Here is a 21,166-nt window from a genome sequence, read left to right as displayed (position 1 = left end):
AAAACCGTGTTAGACTAGTTTGACTGGAGTGTACTGTTTGGAGAAAGGCATGTTACCTGAAGGTAAGACTTCAGAACACTGCAGAGAGCCTCAAGTGCAACTGAATTATCTTTCAACTTTATCTTGCAAGATTCCTATGTCAATGGAATAGTGGATAATTGGCAACAACCTAGACGCCCATCAGTCAGGGACTGGCTAAATATGTCGTGGTGCTTGCATACCATGACACACCACGCAGCAGTTATGAAGACCAAGTTGGACTTACGTGCACTCACATGGAAAACTCTCCAAGATGTTGTCAGGGGAAAACACATCAGGATGGGTCACATCGCTGTGAGGAGCAGGCACACACTCCCAGCTGCGATGCTCCATATTCCTGAACGTACGTCTGTAGAAACACACACAGATGTTTCTGAATGCATCCTCCTTCTAAAAGAAAATGCAAAAACTCATGACAGTTGTTAATGTGTGGGCAAAGGCATAGGCTTGACCACAGTTCTGCCTGCTCGGAAGGCAGAGCCTTGTCCTTGGAGAATTCTGAAGGGAATGAAGCTGAACCAGGTTCCTCCCTGGTCACCTGAGCCTGCTGCTGTCCCTAGGCCCAGCTTGAACTGGATTTCAGCCTTAGTTATCATGCACATGGACCTACATTGGACTTTCTCTCTTCCCTATCGATTAAAATGCATTTAAGGCAGTAAATGCCCTTGCAAAGATAAAGAGATCTCCCTATTGCCTAAAATTATTTCTCACTGAGTAATATTTCCAGCCAAGACATAGACATCCTTTTGAGAGTGATATTTTAACATTTCCCTGTATGAGAAAATCTTTAAAAGCTTCATTGGACTAAACAATCAAATCACTTATACCCTAGTTACTTTCAAGAAAAATCTGAAGTGGCCAGTAACATTAAAACACATTTATTAAAACTACTGGAGATTGTGGGATCTGGCCAGCAGCCTGCAATGCAACAGGGCTCTTTCTTTGTTCCCAGGCAGATTGGCAGGTTGAAAAATAATAGACACACACAAGATAGTGAGAGCTGGGTCCAGGGGGGTCACCGCCTTCTGGTCCCACAGTGCCACCAATGCACTGGATGTACCAGCATTTATTACTAAGTTTAGCGAGGGTGGGGCTAGGTTAGTGAGGGATTTAGGGTCGTTTGATTATGAGGTGAGATGGTCACATGGGGATGAAGTAATTCTTTAACATAACATCGTTATGCAGAAGTACCGTATACAGAGATAAGAATTTACAATATAGTGTGTGCATCAGTAATTTCTAACAGAGCCTTAAAACAGAAACACAGTCTTTCCATAACCTATGATTAGCAAGATATTAATCAGCAGTAACAGTTGCAGCAAAAGCTGGTTACAAACAATCCATAGAAACAGGACGTGACGTGAAGCTAGACAACCGGTTAGACCAGAAATTCTCAGAAGGGAGTATGCCTTAACCCTAAAGAGGTCTAGAAGAGCCATGGCAAGATGAGGGCGTTTATAGGCCTATCTTATCCACATGGACAGGTGCCCCCCACACATCCATTTATAGGTTCTCCACAAGGGTTGCATTCCATTCCCAGAGCTATGAACATCTGCTTTTCTGGGATAGGAATCTTGGTGATGTGAAACCTCCCTGACTGCACGTCTGTTCACAGGCTCTCTGCAGGGGGAAGCACATCACGCGCTGTTGGCTCATTCTGGCAGCCCAACCTGGTATTGTCTTTACACAATCCTGCATGCAATTTTCCATTTACAATAATCAGGAGCATTGCATCTTTTATTCCGTAGCAATAATTTCAGGGGGTCTCCCTACAACAGGACAATGAAAATATTGGGGGAAAAAAAAAAAAGAAAGAAAGACAGAGCATGCTGGGCGTGGTGGCTCATGCCTGTAATCCCAGCACTTTGGAAGGCTGAGATGGGAGGACTGTTTGAGCCCAGGAGTTTGAGACCAGCCTGAGCAACATGGCAAAAGCCCATCCCTACAAAAAAAAAAAAAAAAAAAATTAGCTGGGCGTGGTGGTGCATACCTGTCCCAATTACTGAGCTGAACCTGAGTCCCAGCTACTCAGGAGGCTGAGGTGGGAGGATCACTTGAGCCCAGGGGGCAGAGGTTGCAGTGAGCCGAGATCATGCCACTATACTACAGTCTGGGTGACAGAATGAGACTTTGTCTCAAAAAATAAAAATTAAATAACAGTAATAAAAGGAAGATAAAAAATTATTTAGAACATACTCTAATAAGAAACATGAATTATTCAATAAATGGTACAAGAAAAAATAGCTGTAGAATAAACTATATTTTGATTCCCACCTCATTTCTGCCAAACATATTTCAGATATGTTAAAATCACTATCAAAATACAACATAGGAAGCAAAAAAAAATCCAGAGTCTTATTCAAAATAAAAAGAGCAATAGAGTTTATCTGAGGAGTGCAAGGATGTCTCAGTGTCATAAAATCTTCAATGTAAGCCATCACACTGGCAAATTAAAAGAAAAAAGTCGTATTATTATATCAGTAGATTTAGAAAATGCACTCAAATATCCCAACTCTGCTTATGATAAATACTCTTTAATTTATTAAAAGGTATTGCCTCAAAACTTGTAGCAAACTTCACTCTGAAGAGTGAAATCTTAAAAGAGGCTCATTAAAATCAGACACAAACATCCCTGTTATCACCTCCACAGTTTAATATTACACTGGACATTCTGGCCGATGTAAAATCTATACTGTCGGATGAAATATCTATAAGAAAAATCCAAGAGAATCTCATTATGAACTGTAACTACTATTAAGTGAGCTCAACAGTTTGTTGGATAGATCCTTTATAAATTCAACAATAAAAGATATTTGGAGAATCCCCAAATATTTTGAAATTAAGTAACACATTTCTTATATAACCATGGATAAAATAAAACATCACAAGGGAAATTAGAAAATATTTTGTACCTATAAAAATGAAAATAGGCCGGGCGCGGTGGCTCGAGCCTGTAATCCCAGCACTTTGGGAGGCCGAGACGGGCGGATCACGAGGTCAGGAGATCGAGACCATCCTGGCTAACACGGTGAAACCCCGTCTCTACTAAAAATACAAAAAACTAGCTGGGCGAGGTGGCGGGCGCCTGTAGTCCCAGCTACTCGGGAGGCTGAGGCAGGAGAATGGCGTAAGCCCGGGAGGCGGAGCTTGCAGTGAGCTGAGATCCGGCCACTGCACTCCAGCCTGGGCGGCAGAGCAAGACTCCGTCTCAAAAAAAAAAGAAAAAAAAGGAAAAAGAAAAAGAAAATAAAAACATATCATTTGTCACAAAAATGTACATGAAATGTATATGCTTGATTATAGCAAATAATACAGCATATTAAAATCAGAATCAGTGACTCCGTGGCACTTGGGTTTGAGGTGGAGTTGGGAACCATGTGCGGTGATGGAGACATTCTGTATTGTGACTGAGGTGCTGGCCATATGGGTGTATATGCTTGTCAGAACTCACCTGGCTCAGTGTGGTGGCTCATGTATGAAATCCCAACAATTTGGGAGTCCAAGGCAGGAGGACTGTTTGAGCCCAGGAGTTTGAGACCAGCCTGGGCAACATAGTGACACCTTGTCTCTACAAAAAATAAGAAAAATTAGCTGGGCATGGTGGCATGCACTTGTAGTCCTAGCCACTCGGGAGGCTGAGGCAGGAGGATTGCTCAAGCCTGGGAGGTTGAGGCTACAGTGAGTTGTGTTTGTTGCACTATACTCCAGAAAGGGTTCGTGAATCTCATGCAAGAAAGAATTCAGAGCGAGCCCATAGAGTAAAGTGAAAGTAGGCCGGGCGCGGTGGCTCAAGCCTGTAATCCCAGCACTTTGGGAGGCCGAGACGGGCGGATCACGAGGTCAGGAGATCGAGACCATCCTGGCGAACACAGTGAAACCCCATCTCTACTAAAAATACAAAAAACTAGCCGGGCGAGGTGGCGGGCGCCTGTAGTCCCAGCTACTCGGGAGGCTGAGGCAGGAGAATGGCGCAAACCCGGGAGGCGGAGCTTGCAGTGAGCTGAGATCCGGCCACTGCACTCCAGCCCGGGCTACAGAGCAAGACTCCGTCTCAAAAACCAAAAAAAAAAAAAAAAAAAAAAAAGAAAGTAAATTTATTGGGAAAGTAAAGGAATAAAGAATGGCTACTCCATAAGGCAGAGCAGCCCCGAAGGCTGCTGGTTGTCCATTTTTATGGTTATTTCTTGGTTATATGCTAAACAAGGGGTGGATTATTCATGCCTCCCCCTTTTAGACCATATGGGTTAACTTCCTGACGTTGCCATGGCATTTGTAAACTGTCATGGCACTAATAGGAGTGCAGCAGTGAGGACAACCAGAGGTCACTCTCATGGCCATCTTGGTTTTGGTGGGTTTTACCTGGCTGCTTTACTGCAACCTGTTTTATCAGCAGGGTCTTTATGACCTGTATCTTGTACCGATCTCCTATTTCATTCTGTGACATAGAATGCCTTAACTGTCTGGGAACCCAGCCAAGTAGGCCTTGGCCTCATTTTGCCCAGCCCTTATTCAAGATGGAGTTGCTCTGCTTCACATGCCTCTGACAGTTGTGTAATTCAGTAGGTTGTAATGAAGATGAAATTATAACAGTCTTTCTAGAGATGGGTCTTTGATACTTAAAAGTACACTAATACAAAACTAAATAGTTAAATCAATATTTTATTACAAATATTTGACTTACTTTTAATGCATGAAGTTTTAAAACTTTATTTTTATTTATTTATGTATTTATTTATTTATTTATTTATTTTTTGAGACAGAGTCTCCCTCGCTCACCCAGGCTGGAGTGCAGTGGCACGATCTCAGCTCACTGCAAGCTCTGCCTCCCTGGCTCACGGCATTCTCCTGCCTCAGCCTCCTGAGTAGCTGGGACTACAGGCGCCGCCACCACACCTGGCTAATTTTTTTTGTTTTTTTTGTATTTTTGGTAGAGACGGGGTTTCACCGGGTTAGCCAGGATGGTCTCGATCTCCCGACCTCGTGATCCGCCCATCTCGGCCTCCCAAAATGCTGGGATTACAGGCATGAGCCACTGCGCCCGGCCAAGTTTTTAAACTTTAAAATTCTATCATCTGTCTCTTTAACATTCTTCAGATTGATAGCTCAGAAGTTCAACTCTTTCTCTTGTGAAAAGGCAACGCCTTGAATGGTAGCTTTCTTCTTTACCTTTTTTTGGCTCCTGTTACTTTTATTAATTGTCTAAAGTAAGTGAGACAATTTTTTGGAAAACAGGCAAATAAAATATCTTTTGAAACTGACTTTTTATTCTGCATGCTTTTTATATCTCTATGTTTATTGTGTCACGTGGAAGTGATGTTTTGCTACCAAACTACATTAAACAGTTCTAATCAAGTAACTTACAAAATGTTAAGTGCTTATCAGGTTGGTAGAAGCTAGCTCAGATGCCTTTTAATTCATGCAACCTTGGTAATCTTCGGTAAAATAAAGCTGGTAAATTTAATCTTTTCTTTTCTTTCTTTTTTTTTTTTTTTGAGGCAGAGTCTCGCTCTGTGGCCCAGGCTGGAGTGAGTGGTGCGATCTCGGCTCACTGCAAGCTCCGCCCCCCGGGTTCACGCCATTCTCCTGCCTCAGCCTCCCGAGTAGCTGGGACTACAGGCGCTGCCATCACGCCCGGCTAATTTTTTGTATTTTTAGTAGAGACGGTTTCACCGTGTTAGCCAGGATGGTCTCGATCTCTTGACCTCGTGATCCCCCCGTCTCGGCCTTCCAAAGTACTGGGATTACAGGCTTGAGCCACCGCCTCCGACCCGGTAAATTTAATCTTAAAACCCTCCCCAGTAATTTAAAATTTTAAAGTCATGTTAAAAACCTGTTTTTTCTCCCCCCACTGGAAATTTGGGTTACTAAAATTTAAAATAGTTGGAGCATAAAATATACTTTTGGCAAAATTTTATAAAACATAAGGATGCCAATTTTCAAAAAATGTAAGTTTTTTGGTTAAGAAACTAAGAGTGGCTTTATAATGAAAGAAAATTATACAGATAAAATTAAGAGGATTAAAAAAGAAAGCAAGCCAGGGCAACAAAAGTGAACTCTGAACCCTGTGGTAAAACCAAATAATCATTAAAAACCAGAGGGTATAACGTAAATTGTTCCATTTTGTAGATTGGTATCATTCGGCTTCTTTAAAAAATCTTCAGTGGATTGTAAAAACCACCACTTTAAGGACAAAATTCTTCATTTTAAATGCTACAGAATTTAAGAGCTTGTTTGGATGAATGCAGGACCCACAGCTCACTACTGAACAATCACTGATGAGTATATGTGATCCAAATGAACAGAAAGTTATTCTTGAGAAAAGAATCAGCCTAGTGGACTGGATAAATGCCACTGTAAGGTCTGTTTGCCCTGAGAAGGGGACTGCCCAACTCTCTCTATAAAATACCAAGTGAAGCATCCCTGATGAAGCATTAACATGCTTCATATGCAAGCCATGTTGGACTGGCTTTATAACTGAGGTATCTTCCCACCAAATATGCCTACTACTCAAAGTCATGGTAAATTTGGGGGTTAAGGGGCCCCCTTTTACATGAGTGCGCCTTGCACAGAATCAGAGGAGTGTTTAAGAAGCCTTATCAAATTTGCTGTCCCTAATAGGTCTTACGGATGCAACTGCCTCCTGGGAACCCAAACCCTTTTCACCAGAAAAGGTAAAATAGACTGGGGTGAAAAAGGGTTCCTGGGACCCAAACATAAAAACATAGAGTTTAACAGAATTATACAATTTATGATGTTTAAACAAGCTTTATGTAAAGTAGTTGTAACCCCTTTTACCTAAATGTCTTATGAAAATTGGTACTACGTCTAACTGGGGGACGTTTTCCTTTTTCTAGTACTATAAAACTGAAAGCATGTAAATCTCCTCTTTTAGGAAATGTTATTTGAACACACTAAATAGGAACTAGTAAAATCGCCTAAGCCCACAAAGTATAAGGTAGGAGCTGGAGTGGTAACCGGGACAAATCCTCCACTGCGTAGCCCTTTGTGTAGAACATTTATGAGGACTGATGACAAAAATTGTGAGTACTTTTCAATGACCATGACTGAATTAGAGAATTTCCACTTGGTGGAGCATTTATTGCCTTGCTACGAAATATTAACTGAAGCGACCCCTATGCTAATAGAAATAATGTTTCCCAAAAGAGTTCTGTGATAAAATAAAAACGGTCTACATAAAATCTTGCTACCTAGTAAGAAGAGAGCCTCTTTCCTAGGACTCATTGTGAGGCGCTGCTAAATGCTACAGCGCCTGACAGACAGCTCTCATGAGCTGTTTGGTTTATAATTGGCATTTCCAAGGTAAACAAGCATCTGGTTTTAAAGCTGCTGCTCTGGTTAAAGAAGGGTTAAGAAAATCTTTTTCTTTTAAGCTATTTGGGTAAAGTATGTTTATTTTTTATTTTTGTCTTTTTTGGGGGAAGAGTAAAATGTGTTTTTGTAAGCAAATTTACTTTTTGAGTTTGCAAAATTCAGATCGTAATTTTGTGACAATATAGTTGTCTGCATAAGTTCAATGAGTTAAAAAAAAAAAAACAAATTGGAGACACCAGTTATTTTTCTAAGACTTAAACTAAAATAGCCTATTGTTAGGTATAGTTCCAGCAAAGCCAACTTGAATTCTTGCTGCATTTTATGCAAATAACCGGGTAAGCATAATAAACCTAAAACTTACCTGGCATACAAATTGGTCTTGCTATAATTTCTCTTTAATTAAAAAAAAAAAAAAAAAGCAGCTGGAGAAGTTGTTTCAAGGGAAAAGCATAACACTTAATACTAGATTTCAGCACTAACTTTTTTTGAATGTAGATTAAATCATTATTTCTTGGCTACAATAATCCTCTAGAGAGTACCAGATTATAATTTTTCTTCATATTTTTAGTTGGTACCTAACAGAATAGGTTTCTTTTTCTGTTCTGACATACAAATACTTTTTTTTTTTTTTTTAAGATAGAGTCTCGCTCTGTCACCCAGGCTGAAGTGCAAAGGCATGATCTCAGCTCACTGCAACATTTGCCTCCTGGGTTCAAGCGAGTCTCCTACCTCAGCCCCCTGAGTAACTGGGACTACAGGCACTCGCCATCACCCTCACCTAATTTTTGTATTTTTGTAGAGACAGAGTTTCACCATGTTGGCCAGGCTGGTCTTGAACTCCTGACCTCAGGTGATCCACCCGCCTCAGCCTCCCAAAGTGTTGGGATTACAGGCATAAGCCACTGCATCCGACCACAAATTACTCTTATTATTGTCAAACTATAAGTGTTCTTTATCTCTCCTCATTTCTGGACCAAACCAATGTATTTCTCAACTGTATTTGATTGATGGCTCATGCCTCCCTCCAGTATAAAATCAAGCTGCACCCGGACCACCTTAGGCACATGTCTCAGGATCTCCTGAGGGCTGTGCCACCGGCCATAGTCACCCACATTTGGCTCAGGGTACATCTCTTCAAATATTTTACGGTTTGTCTCTCTTCATTGACAATTGTTTCGGAAAGTTGCGTCCGAATCCGCCCCTGTCCCCTCCGCAGAGTTAGGGGAACACCGAAGGACACATGGGAGTTTTTGAAAAGCAGGCGCCTTGTGCTTGCTGATGGTCTGGGGAGGGCGGCGGCGGCGGGGGCTGTGGGGGGGTGTCTGCACCTGTCCTGGGTACGTGCAGCCCTGGGCGTGTGGCTGAGGGAAGTCCGTTCTGGGTGCCCCCGTGTCCCCCGAGGGATACTAGCGAGCTGAGGGGCTCCCTGGCTGTCGCAGGCCCAATGGCTTTCCAGGGCGCAGGCAGATGGCACTTGGGAAGGAGGCGCACGCCAGGTGGTCAGGGCTGCACTGTGCGGACAGAAAGGCGAGCCTGGTGGGCTGGGGCAGCGCTCACTGAGCCGGGGCCTCCTGTCAGTTGAGGGTAGCGCTGGGGGCCACCCTCCCCTCTCTGGATGGTGGGTTCTATCCAAGGTCTATATGGAAAGTGTGCACTAGTGTAGGGGCGCTTCCTCGTCAGGAGCGCAGGGGCCAGCGCACTCTGCCAGGGAGCGCTCCCCTGGGACAGCCCGGGGGCTTCGCCTTTCACCCGCCTCTTCCCTCCCGCTGGGGGCCAGAGGCGCATGATTGCAAAGAGGACTGGAGCCTGCTGGATCTTCCTGTGAAGGTAATAAAAGCCACTTTTGCAGGAACTCACTGGTTTGGAGAGAGTCCACTCCACAGACACCGTGGAGCTGCGCCTCCAGAGCCAGTGTCTGGCACACCTGCCCGCCCCAGGCTCGCGCACGCGAACCTAAGCTGCAGGGGGCCTTTGTGGGTTCCCCCTCGTCTCTCAGCCCTCACCTCAGAGGACACACGGTGCTTTCAGCTCTACCCCACTTCCGGGCGTGGGAGATGAAATATTTGCATAGCGGTCAAGAAGGACTATTTACCGACACCGGTTTTCCTCCCCAGTTCTCACCCGCTAAATTCATAGAATTAAATACTCCTGTGCATGGCTGTACTCTCAGTTTTTTACAAAAATAGCTTCGACTCTATGAAAGGTCAGTGCCTAGAAGCCTAATGTGTGGTTCGGCCTGAGGATATCGGAGTTGGCCCCGATTGTCATGCAATGTCCCTGCAGGGGAGGGGAGGGGAGGGTGTGGAAACCCTGGCCTGGGCCTTCAAGTGGGTTGGTGACTGGGTAATGAGTTTCCGTGGGTGAAAAGACCCCAGGGTGGGCTTTCCCACGACGCCTCAGTGACTTCCTCCTCATTTGTCTTGAGCTTTGCTGGAGCAACATCGACCTCCCATTCAGTATCCTCTTCCCTCGGCCACCATGCAGGCGCCCTGCCAGGCTCCAGGGTGCCCTTCAGCTCAGCTCTCCAGACCCTGACTTACCGAATGCATGTGACGCTCATCTCAATCAAATCCTCCAGCTGTGGTGAGGTGGGGAAGAGTCTTAGTACTCTTCTGGATTCTGGGTATTTTATCCTGTAAAAATTATTTCTGGCCCCAAATGATTCAGATGCAGAAACTGGACCGCTATTGACTGAGCTCCATGAAGAGGCAGCATGGAGTGAGGGTTCCCAGCCCTTTCACAGCCTTAATTTCCTCACCTGGAGGGTGGGGGACAACAGATTCACATGGAAGGAAGCTCTCAATACCGCGGCTGGGAGACGCTGAACGCTCAGGCAATGTAGTATTCTTATGTCGTTTATGGAATAGACGCCTCTATTGTGAACATACCTTAATAAATGCTGCAGGAGAGGCATTGAGGAAAATATGTATGTCTTCAAAGGTGTGTGTCAAGAGGGTAGCAATTACTTTATCTATGAAAGTGGTGTCAGTTTATGAATTGATTTCAGAAAGAAATGCTTTCTCTTACTGAAACCCTGTGTGTAAATAGAAAACATTTATGTGTAGTCAATGAAAAATAATTTAAGAATTCTAGAACCCGGTGTGGTGGATGCCTGTAATCCCAGCACTTTGGTAGGCCAAGGTGAGAGGATCGCTTGAGCCCAGGAGTGGGAGAACAGCCTGGACAACATAGTGAGCTCTCATCTAAAAAAAAAAAAAAAAAAAATCTATTCAGGCCATTTTGGGGATGTGGAGGATTATATATTTACAGCCCTTTTTAAAACAGCAAGACAAAAGCTAGATGTGCTTTAAAATATATGCTTAGGCTGGGCTTAATGGCACATGCCTGTAATCCTAGCATTTTGGGAGACCAAGGCGGGTCGATCTCTTGTGCCCAGGAATTTGAGACCAGCCTGGGTGGCATACTGAAACCCCATCTCTACAAAAATACAAAAATTTGCTGGGTGTGATGTCATGTGTCTGTAGTCCTAGCTACTTGGGAAGCTGAGGCAGGAAGATTGCTTGAGCCTGGGAGACTGAGGTTGCAGGGGGGAGTAATTTTGCCACTGCACTCCAGCCTGGGCGACAGAGACTGACTCTGTCTCAAAATAAACACACGAAAAAGAAATATATGCTTATTACTTTTAAGTAAGCAAAAGGCAATAGAACACATGAAGTCAGTGAGCAAAATATTTCTTTGATTCATTGTATTGAAAAGATCAAAAAAATTTTTGCAGGGGATATGAGGATAATTTCGAATGTGAAAACTGCCCTATGTTCATAGCCCAGACAGGAGTAGTGGCAGAATGATGACAAATAATTGTGTCTGCATACCGATTCTGTGGGAAATTGTACTTGTGAATTTTGATAAAGCTTGAGTGAAGAAAACACACTTTCTTCGATGTGAAATGGTGGTGTAAAGGGCGGATGGGGTGATGTTTCCAGCCTCTCCCTGCAGACACATGGGCATTAAAAGCCTTTAGTGATCATAACAGGGATGCGGGAAGTATGGCAAAGAGGAAAGCCACCTACCTAGTAATAAAGATTTGGTTAATGCTAATGCAACATGCAATTTTTCCCCCAATTAAACTGTGCTACTTTGCCCTATTCTCCGCTTGCACCCAGTTTCAGCAGCAACTTCAGAGAAAGCCCCTCCTTCTGTAAATAAAGCCTCACTCTTCTTCGAATTCCTTCCCCTCAGTAAGGCCTCCCTTTTCCCACCTTCTTTTTTTTTTTTTTTTTTTTTTTTTTTGAGACGGAGTCTCGCTCTGTCACCCAGGCTGGAGTGCAGTGGCCGGATCTCAGCTCACTGCAAGCTCCGCCTCCCGGGTTCCCGCCATTCTCCTGCCTCAGCCTCCCGAGTAGCTGGGATTACAGGCGCCGCAACCTCGCCCGGCTAGTTTTTTGTATTTTTTAGTAGAGACGGGGTTTCACCGTGTTCGCCAGGATGGTCTTCATCTCCTGACCTCGTGATCCGCCTGTCTCGGCCTCCCAAAGTGCTGGGATTACAGGCTTGAGCCACCGCGCCCGGCCTCCCACCTTCTTTTCTCTCTCTTTTTCTATCCCTGTCTGCCTTTACAAAGCTTCCCTTTACATTCTGTACTCCTTGCCAGGTTCACTATTTTTTTTTTTCTAGAGACAAGGTCTCTTTTTGTTGCCCAGACTGGTCTCATACTCCTGGCCTCAAGCAATCCTCCTGCCTTGGTCACCCAAAGTGCTGCGATTATAGGTTTGAGCCACTGAGCTCGGCTCAGTCCCACTACTCTTTTTTCTTTTCTTTTCTTTTTTTTTCTTTTTGAGGCGGAGTCTGTCTCAGGCTGGAGTGCAATGGCACAATCTCGTCTCATTGCAACCTCCGCCTCTCAGGTTCAAGTGGTTCTCCTGACTCAACCTCTCAAGTAGCTGAGATTACAGTTGCCTGACACCACACCTGGTTAATTTTTGTATTTTTAGTAGAGATAGAGTTTCGCCATATTGGCCAGGCTGGTCTTGAACTCCTGACCTCAAGTGATCCACCTGCTTCCGCCTCCCAAAGTGCTGGGATTACAGGAGTGAGCCACTGCCTTTAAGAGTCTCACTATTTCTTAATTGTGTGCTGCTGATGACGAAAAGGGAATTCATCCTTAGTACATGGAAACAGAGACATATATTTGCAATAATACAACTGATTGCAATTTAAGATGTCCCCTCCACTTTTCTTCACTTTTCAGTCTTAAAAATTCTGGCCCGGGCGCGGTGGCTCACGCCTGTAATCCCAGCACTTTGGGAGGCCGAGGCGAGCGGATCACGAGGTCAGGAGATAGAGACCATCCTGGCTAACACGGTGAAACCCGGTCTCTACTAAAAATACAAAAAACTAGCCGGGCGTGGTGGCGGCGCCTGTAGTCCCAGCTACTCGGGAGGCTGAGGCAGGAGAATGGCGGGAACCCGGGAGGCGGAGCTTGCAGTGAGCCGAGATCGGGCCACTGAATTCCAGCCTGGGCGACAGAGCGAGACTCCGTCTCAAAAAAAAAAAAAAAAAAAGAAAAGAAAAGAAAATCTTAGATTTCTATTTGCATATACTGTTTGGGACTTAAACATCTTGAATCTGAAGATTTTTGAAAATTCTTAGCCAGTAACTCTTTGACTATTACCCCTCACCTCTCTCTTTCTGAAACCTCTCTTAGTGTGAGAGACTTTCTTGTTCTAGTTTGTGTGTCTAACTTCTCTTGCATATTTTAACTGATTTAACATGCCTCTATTATCGCAAATGCTTGAGGCTGTAATTTTGCCGTTGACTGTGTTTGCTGACTTCCACTCATTGTTGACAGTCTCCTTTAGGTTTTATCATTTTCGATTATGAGCTCACATTTAGTTGGACTTGCTTCCTCCTCAAGTGAAGGGGTGGCCTGCCCCTCCACACCTGTGGGTGTTTCTCGTTAGGTGGAACGAGAGACTTGAGAAAAGAAATAAGACACAGAGACAAAGTATAGAGAAAGAAAAGCGGGGGCCCAGGGGACCGGCGCTCAGCTTACAGAGGACCCACGCCGGCACCGGCCTCTGAGTTCCCTTAGTATTTATAGATAATTATCTTTACCATCTTAAAGATAAGGGAGTGGCAGGACAATAGGATCATTTTTAGGGAGGAAATTAGCAGTAAGACATAAGAACAAGGATCTGTGACATGAATAAGTTTAAAGGAAAATCCTGTGCCTTGAGATAAACCTTTTAGCAACATTGTTTCATCCTATCACATGGGGATAAACCTTGGACAATACCTAGCTTTTCTAGGAACAAAGTCACACCCTGCACGCCCAAAATCCATTAAACCTTGAGTTACCACAGCACATGTCTCTTGCAAGGACAAGGTTGGGGGTAGGGTCACAGATTAACAGCATCTCAAATACAGAACAAAATGGAGTCTCCTATGTCTACTTCTTTCTATATAGACACAGTAACAGGCTGATCTCTTTCTTTTCCCCACATTTCCCCCTTTTCTTTTCAACAAAACCACCATTGTCATCATGACACCGAGATTACATATTTCACAAAGTAATAGAATTTCACAAAGCAAGTGGAGGCAGGATGAGATCACAGGATGGAGTTAAAATTAAAATTTTTGGGCATGCATAGTCATGGATAACATTTTATCAGAAAACAGGGTTTGAGAGCAGACAACCTGTCTGATCAAAATTTATTAGGTGGGAATTTCCTCGTCCTAATAAGCCTGGGAGCGCTACAGGAGGCCGGGGCTTATTTCATCCCTTCGGCTTCAACCGTAAAAGGCGGCACGCCTCCAAGGGGGTCGTTTATAGGCCTACCCTCAGAGCGCATTCTCTTTCTCAGGGGTGTTCCTTGCTGAGAAAAAGAATTCAGCGATATTTCTCCTATTTGCATAATGAAAAGAGAAGAAATATGGCTCTGTTCCGTCCGGCTCACCGGCGGCCAGTTCAAGGTTGCCTCCCTTGTTCCCTGAACATTGCTGTTATCTTATTCTTTTTCCAAGATGCCCAGATTTCATATTGTTCAAACACACATGCTCCATAAACAATTTGTGCAGTTTAAGGCAATCATCACAGGGTCCGGAGGTGACATATATCCTCCTCAGTTTACAAAGAAGATGATAGAATTAAGAGATTAAAGTAAAGACAGACATAAGAAATTACAAAAGTATTAATTTTGGAGAACTAATAAATGTCCATGAAATCTTCACATTTTATGTTTTTCTGCTGTGGCTTCAGCCGGTCCCTGCGTTCAAGGTCCCTGACTTCCCGCAATGTTCTCCCTCCCTTTTCCTCTATATAAATGTGCCATGGCGATGAAGGCTTGTTCGTTCTCTCGATTTTGACGCAGGATTCTTCGACTGGTCCGGCACACTAAAAACAAGCCGATTAGACAGAGACACATAATTCCAAAATTTATTGCAGTAGAGTTTCCAATAGACTTAATCCAAGTCGTGGGGTTTAATTCATAAAGATTTTTTGCCACTTGATCTAATGCCTCAGCTCCAGGCACAATATTTAAGTGGCTTTGAGAGGCTTCAAAAATTTGTTCTTTTAATTTAGAAATGTCTAAAGTGAGATTATCTTCTCTTCCCTGTAGATGGCGTCTAACCATGTCCCAGTGATGCTTAGACTCATTATAAACTTGGGGTGTAATACAAAAATCTGACGTATTCCAGTCACACTGTAACTGGAAACGATGTTCCAAGCTCATGAGTCTATCTCCCATCCAAATGACGGTTTGTCTAAGATCATTAATTTGATTTGCCAATTTTTGATCGATACCAGATTGTGAATTCCACAACCTTGTGGAATTCTTTTGCCAATTGTCAACAAAGCTTACTGTCTGAACAGAAGAGTGCAATGCAACTCCTGCCACAGTGGCTGTAGCTGTGACTGCAATTAATCCCATAATCACTGCAATTAAAGTAAAAATGAATCTTTTGGATCTACTTAAAACGCCTTTTAATACTTCAGTCAAAATATGGATGGATGGTGAGGCCTCCCATGGTCGGTCCATGGACACAGGGATCCACACGCCTTCTCTTGCTCTCACCAGCAGAATACGGTGCTGCCAATCAAAAGTTGAATCAATGCAAGTAAACAATCTGCAATTTTCACAAGTTATAGTTTGGGAGTCTGGTTTAATAACTATATTTCCTATGACTAACATATAAGGGGGCTTTACACAACTTTGTAAAGGAACTGTTAGACTGGAATTTAGGTTGATAGAGTAAAATGGCTTATAATCTCTTGTTTCTATAGTTTGATTTCCAGACCAAATTCTAAGGCGGTATGAAGCCACAGTAAGTCTCCATAATTCTGGATGTTCAGGACCAAAAACAGGACTTATCATTTTTGGTCTTGGAGTAGAGATTCCCTTTTCTCCCCATATCCAAGGGTAGAAAGACTGTAATTTTTTGTGCTTATGTTTATCTAAATTTTCCGTTAAATCACTATCAACAGTTGGACTCACTAGTGCACTGGGACAGAATTGAGTTTGTCCTGTGCAATCGTGGTAGAATTGACCTCTAGGTGCCCAATCTATAACTGTTCCGAATGTATTGTTTTGTAATATCACTGCACTATTGGCCACACATTCTTCCCAAACTAAATCTTTTGATTCTCTGGAAATCTCTTTGGGGCAAGGTTTCCCTTTTGGCCTAAATTTTAATGATCTTTGATAAGAAAAGTCTTGTAAATAGTTTACCTGTGGTTTGAGTGACATTCCGCTTACCATGTGATAAGTAAATCTACTGGTGGGACTGACAGTAGGTACTTCTACCAACCAATTTTGAATAGCAGGCATTAAACATCCTGGTGCTCTCCCTAGGCAAATAGGAGGATAACGATACCCAATGGAAATATTTATCATCATTCCTTCTTCCTCCGGTTTGGCAGGGCAACGATCATCTGTGGGACCAGGTACCCACACACTATTATTAACATATACTTCAATAGGATTCTCCATCCATGTAACTGCCCGAATTAAGGGCGGGAAAGGCACATAGGCCCAGTAGGTATAATTAGCTGCAGCTGCTCCTGCAGGCATGGGGAGACTTACCACCGTTGATACAATCATTAAAGCTGTAAGCAGCATTTTTTCTGGGGTTTGTGTCACCTTTGTGCTAGCTAGGCTTTTTCCAGCTAACGGTGTCAGCTTCTTTAACTGTGCCCAGGTCGGCAGCTCCGCCTTCTCGGTGCGTGGTGACTTCATCTGTTCTTCTGATATCATCACTTGGTTCATCATGCGAGTCAATGGTGCTCGATTGCGGTGTTTCTGTCTCCGTGGAGGCGCTTTTCTTTGCATCTCCGATGGGTTCATTGTAGAACTTCAAATGTCTAGTGGGTATCCAAACAGGAAGCTGATTTTCTCCTGGTGAAACACAAGCAAAACCTCTTCCCCAGGTTATCACCTTCCCTATTTCCCATGTCTTATTTTTGTTGTCTTTCCACCAAATCAGTTTTCCTTCATGTGGACTGTTCTTTTTACCAGTAAGATGTTGTTCTGCAGAAGTAGTAGTCTGATTTCTATAAATGTTTAAAAAATTTAAAGTATAGAGTGCTAGATTAAGCTGCATCTGAGGAGTGGTACACTCCTTACTGTCTCCCCCTTTTTTTTGTTTAACTAACTGAGTTTCGAGTGTTCTATTAGTTCTTTCAACTATGGCCTGTCCTTGGGAATTATAAGGAATTCCTGTTGTATGTGTAATATTCCACTGATTTAAGAATTTTTGGAAAGCTTTACTACAATAACCTGGTCCATTGTCAGTTTTAATTTTTTCTGGAACTCCCATTACAGCAAAACAAGATAATAAATGTTTTTTAACATGGGAAGTACTTTCTTGATTATCTGGTCCTAAACAATGTAAAATCATTGTACTTTCGTACACTTCTGAAGCTGTGCCTGCGCCGACAAGTCTTGTAACAGCCTTTTGTTTAGGCCAATTTTTTGGCCATTGATTTAAAGCAATGACAGAGACATCTGCTCCAGTGTCTACCAACCCTTCAAACTGTTTTCCTTGAATAATGGCCTTACACACAGGTCTGCTCTCAGAGACCAGATTTGCCCAATATGCAGCCTTTCCTGCCGGATCAGTGCTTCCGAACCCTCCTGTTCTTTTTATCTCACTGTTTCCAACTTTAATATAAGGTAGGAGTAATAATTGAGCAATCCTGTCTCCTGGACTGGCACTCCAAGGAATTGAGGAACTAATAACCAATTGAATTTCGCCTTTAAAGTCTGAATCAACCACACCAGTATGAATTTGAACTCCTTTTAGATTTAAACTTGATCTTCCTAAGATTAGTCCTACAGTCCCCTCAGGCAATGGGCCATATACCCCTGTGGGGATTTTTCGAGGAGGCTCCCCTGGAAGCAGAGAGACTGCTTGTATGGTGCATAAATCTACTGCTGCACTGCCGCTTGTGGCGGGGGATAATTGCTGTATTGTGATAACTGGCTTATTCCCTGAGACACTTGTGGCAGTGGGGGTTGTTGTTCCTGAAAACCCTGAGGAACAAAGGGCTGAATTTGGAATGCCCCAGTTTGTTGCGGGGCCTGAGGCTGGCCCCTCCTCTCGTTTCCCGACAGTGGTTGCCCATTTTTATCAAATTTAGAACGACATTGATCACCCCAATGTTTTCCCTTTTTACATCTTGGACATAGGCCAGGTGGCTCTTTATCTGTTCTTGTAGTAGCTTGAGTAGTTACATTTTGTTTATTTGAGACTAGGCAATTCTTTTTTAGATGACCAATTTGACCACAATTATAACATCTTCCCCCAAATGTTCTAACTTGTCCTCCTAAAGCAACTCCTGTGATTGCTTGAGCCATAAGCATAGCTTTATGCATAGCTCCTCCAATTCCATCGCAGGCCTTAACGTACTCTGAGATTACATCTGATCCTGCGGGAACCCTTCCTTTTAATGGCTTAATGGCTGATCGACAATCAGGATTGGCGTTTTCATATGCCATCAACTCCACTATGACCTTACGGGCATTCTCATCGGTAATTGACTTTTGAGCATCATCTTGAAGTCTTGCTACAAAATCAGGGTAGGGCTCTTTAGAGCCTTGTCTTATTGTATTAAAGGAGGGGCAGGCGGTTCCTGGGTCTTGGATTTTCTCCCAGGCCCTAAGGCAGATAGCCCTGATTTGCTCAATGGCCTCATTTGGCATTATTACTTGTTGGTCAACAGTGCTCCAATTTTGACCTATTCCTAATAGTTGATCTGCATCTATGTCAATTGGAGGATTGGCAGTCCTATTTTTTCGGACCTGTACTTGTGCCCCATCAATCCACCAAGTCTTAAATTGTAAAAATTGAGAGGGTGAGAGTGAGGATTTTGCCAGAATCTCCCAATCATAAGGAATGAGTCTATGTCCATGAGCAATGGAATCTAATAATGTTCTCATGTAAGGAGAGTTGGGTCCATACTGTTTTACTCCCTTTCATTTCTTTTAGCATTTTTATAGAAAAAGACTTATATCTGGCTTCAGCTACGGGAAGCTCTCCCTCTTGGGCCCCTTCTCCAGGTGGTCTTGCTTCTAATATTACTGGGAATTGCCACGCCTCAATATCTCCTTGTTTTCTTGCCTCATCAATAATTTTATGTAACGCACTACCCTGTATACTAGGCGGTGCTGTAGGATTAAGTCTCATGATGGGCGGTTGAGGATATGGTGCCCTGCCCTGTGGCACTGGAAATGTTCCTGGCTGTCCATACGGATTTTCTGGGGGCTGCTGATACTGTAGGTCAGCTGGCGGCCAGTATTGATAGGCTACTGGCGGCTGGGTCTTATTTTCTACCGGCTGATATTGTGGACACTGTATTTGGATTGGCATTGCCATGACAGAGACTCTATCTTTTTCTATTTGATCTTCTTTTGGAGTTTGTACTTGTTTAACCTGTATTTGAGGTTGTAAAGTTACAGGCATTTGAGCTGCTGGAAGAGCAGTTGGCCATCGTGGTTTAGACTCTGATGGCTCTGCTAATTCTGGATTTTTTTCTTCTAATTTTAACGTTTCAGGATATACTACCTCCTGTAATTGATTATTGTCAACATTTTGCGTTGACCGAGCCATAGCCGGCTCTGATACACATTCACAGTGTGAACTTTCGTTTCCTTTCCGGGATTCTATCCCTGCCTCTTTTTCACAATCTACTGCACAGCTTTTAGGGACATCAGAAATTGGAACGCTATCTTCTTCTGTTTGAAATGGTTCTAAAGCTACTTTAATAATGACCCAATCATTCCATACTGTGAGCGGAATGTTTTTACCTTCCCTACTTGCTTGTTTTAATTCTTTGCCAATTTTTTCCCAATCTTTTAGATCTAAAGTTCCCTGTTCCGGAAACCATGGACAAAACTGCTTTGTTTGAAATAGTGTAATTAGATTTTTGGTAGAGACTTTAACTCCCCCTCTTTTTAAGAGAATTTTAATAAAGCTGCGATAAGAGGCATATTTACTCTTAGTTTGCCCCATTGTTACCCTAGGTTCTTCCGAGCGCACAAGCTTACCGCAAGGCTGACTGTAGACGTACTCGGGAGTCTCTCGTCGACTTGTCCTCAATGACCACGCTCCAGCGTACCTTCACCTTAGAGAAAAGCTTCCACGTTGGGCACCAGATGAAGGGGTGGCCTGCCCCTCCACACCTGTGGGTGTTTCTCGTTAGGTGGAACGAGAGACTTGAGAAAAGAAATAAGACACAGAGACAAAGTATAGAGAAAGAAAAGCGGGGGCCCAGGGGACCGGCGCTCAGCTTACAGAGGACCCACGCCGGCACCGGCCTCTGAGTTCCCTTAGTATTTATAGATAATTATCTTTACCATCTTAAAGATAAGGGAGTGGCAGGACAATAGGATCATTTTTAGGGAGGAAATTAGCAGTAAGACATATGAACAAAAACCTCTGTGACATGAATAAGTTTAAAGGAAAATCCTGTGCCTTGAGATAAACCTTTTAGCAACATTGTTTCATCCTATCACATGGGGATAAACCTTGGACAATACCTAGCTTTTCTAGGAACAAAGTCACACCCTGCACGCCCAAAATCCATTAAACCTTGAGTTACCACAGCACATGTCTCTTGCAAGGACAAGGTTGGGGGTAGGGTCACAGATTAACAGCATCTCAAATACAGAACAAAATGGAGTCTCCTATGTCTACTTCTTTCTATATAGACACAGTAACAGGCTGATCTCTTTCTTTTCCCCACACTCAAGGATCTTTTGTGGCTTTTCCTTGTGAAAGTCCTTTCACACCAGTTTTGCAGCCAATTTTATAATATTTTGGCTTGGGGGTTGGACATGGTGGCTCATGTCTATAATCCCAGCATTCTGGGAGGCTGAAGTGGAGGATTGCTTGAGTTTCGAAGATTGAGACCAAGCTGGGAAACGTAGCAAGACCCTGTCTCTACAAAAACAAAAATTGTTTTTGGCTTGGGGATAATAAGGTAATGGAAATTCAAGCTCCGTCCCTGCTTGAAGAACAGGCCTGGGGTTCTAAATTGTCACCCAGTGCCTAGAGCAGGTAAACTTCCTTTCAGCAGCTTGTTCCAGTGGGGAATTTCTTCCTAGTACATTCTCTCACATGAGGAGGGGTTTTGGAACTAAGTGTGTTTTCTGTTCCAATCGTCCTCCCCATGAAGCTTCATCTTATCTTCTTTTCAAGCTCCCAGGGGACAAGGGCAGCCACAGTATCAGCTCACACACATATGGCACCATTTTCACCTCCCTCCTAGTTTTTGACACCTGAGAATTACTGCTGCCGTCCTCCCTTCTGTTTAAACATCAGCCTTGCGTAAAAA

At 43.4% G+C, this 21,166-nt stretch overlaps 1 protein-coding gene across 1 annotated transcript; it reads right to left on the bottom strand.

The window, feature by feature from the left end:
• Positions 1-13,341: 13,341 nt before the first annotated feature.
• Positions 13,342-20,569, bottom strand: LOC144336307 (endogenous retrovirus group K member 25 Env polyprotein-like). The gene is made up of 2 exons (XM_077974283.1): positions 19,878-20,569; positions 13,342-16,693 (listed from the first exon to the last, which is right to left on the bottom strand). Exon 2 carries the CDS (start codon positions 16,674-16,676, stop codon positions 14,604-14,606), a length of 2,073 nt encoding a protein of 690 aa, XP_077830409.1. The 5' UTR covers positions 16,677-16,693; positions 19,878-20,569; the 3' UTR covers positions 13,342-14,603.
• Positions 20,570-21,166: the final 597 nt, after the last annotated feature.

Source organism: Macaca mulatta, chromosome 17 (assembly GCF_049350105.2).
Source record: "Macaca mulatta isolate MMU2019108-1 chromosome 17, T2T-MMU8v2.0, whole genome shotgun sequence".
NCBI classification, from domain to species: Eukaryota; Metazoa; Chordata; class Mammalia; order Primates; family Cercopithecidae; genus Macaca; species Macaca mulatta.
The sequence above is the reverse complement of the archived record's forward strand: the minus strand, read 5'-3'. Positions and strand labels throughout refer to the sequence as shown.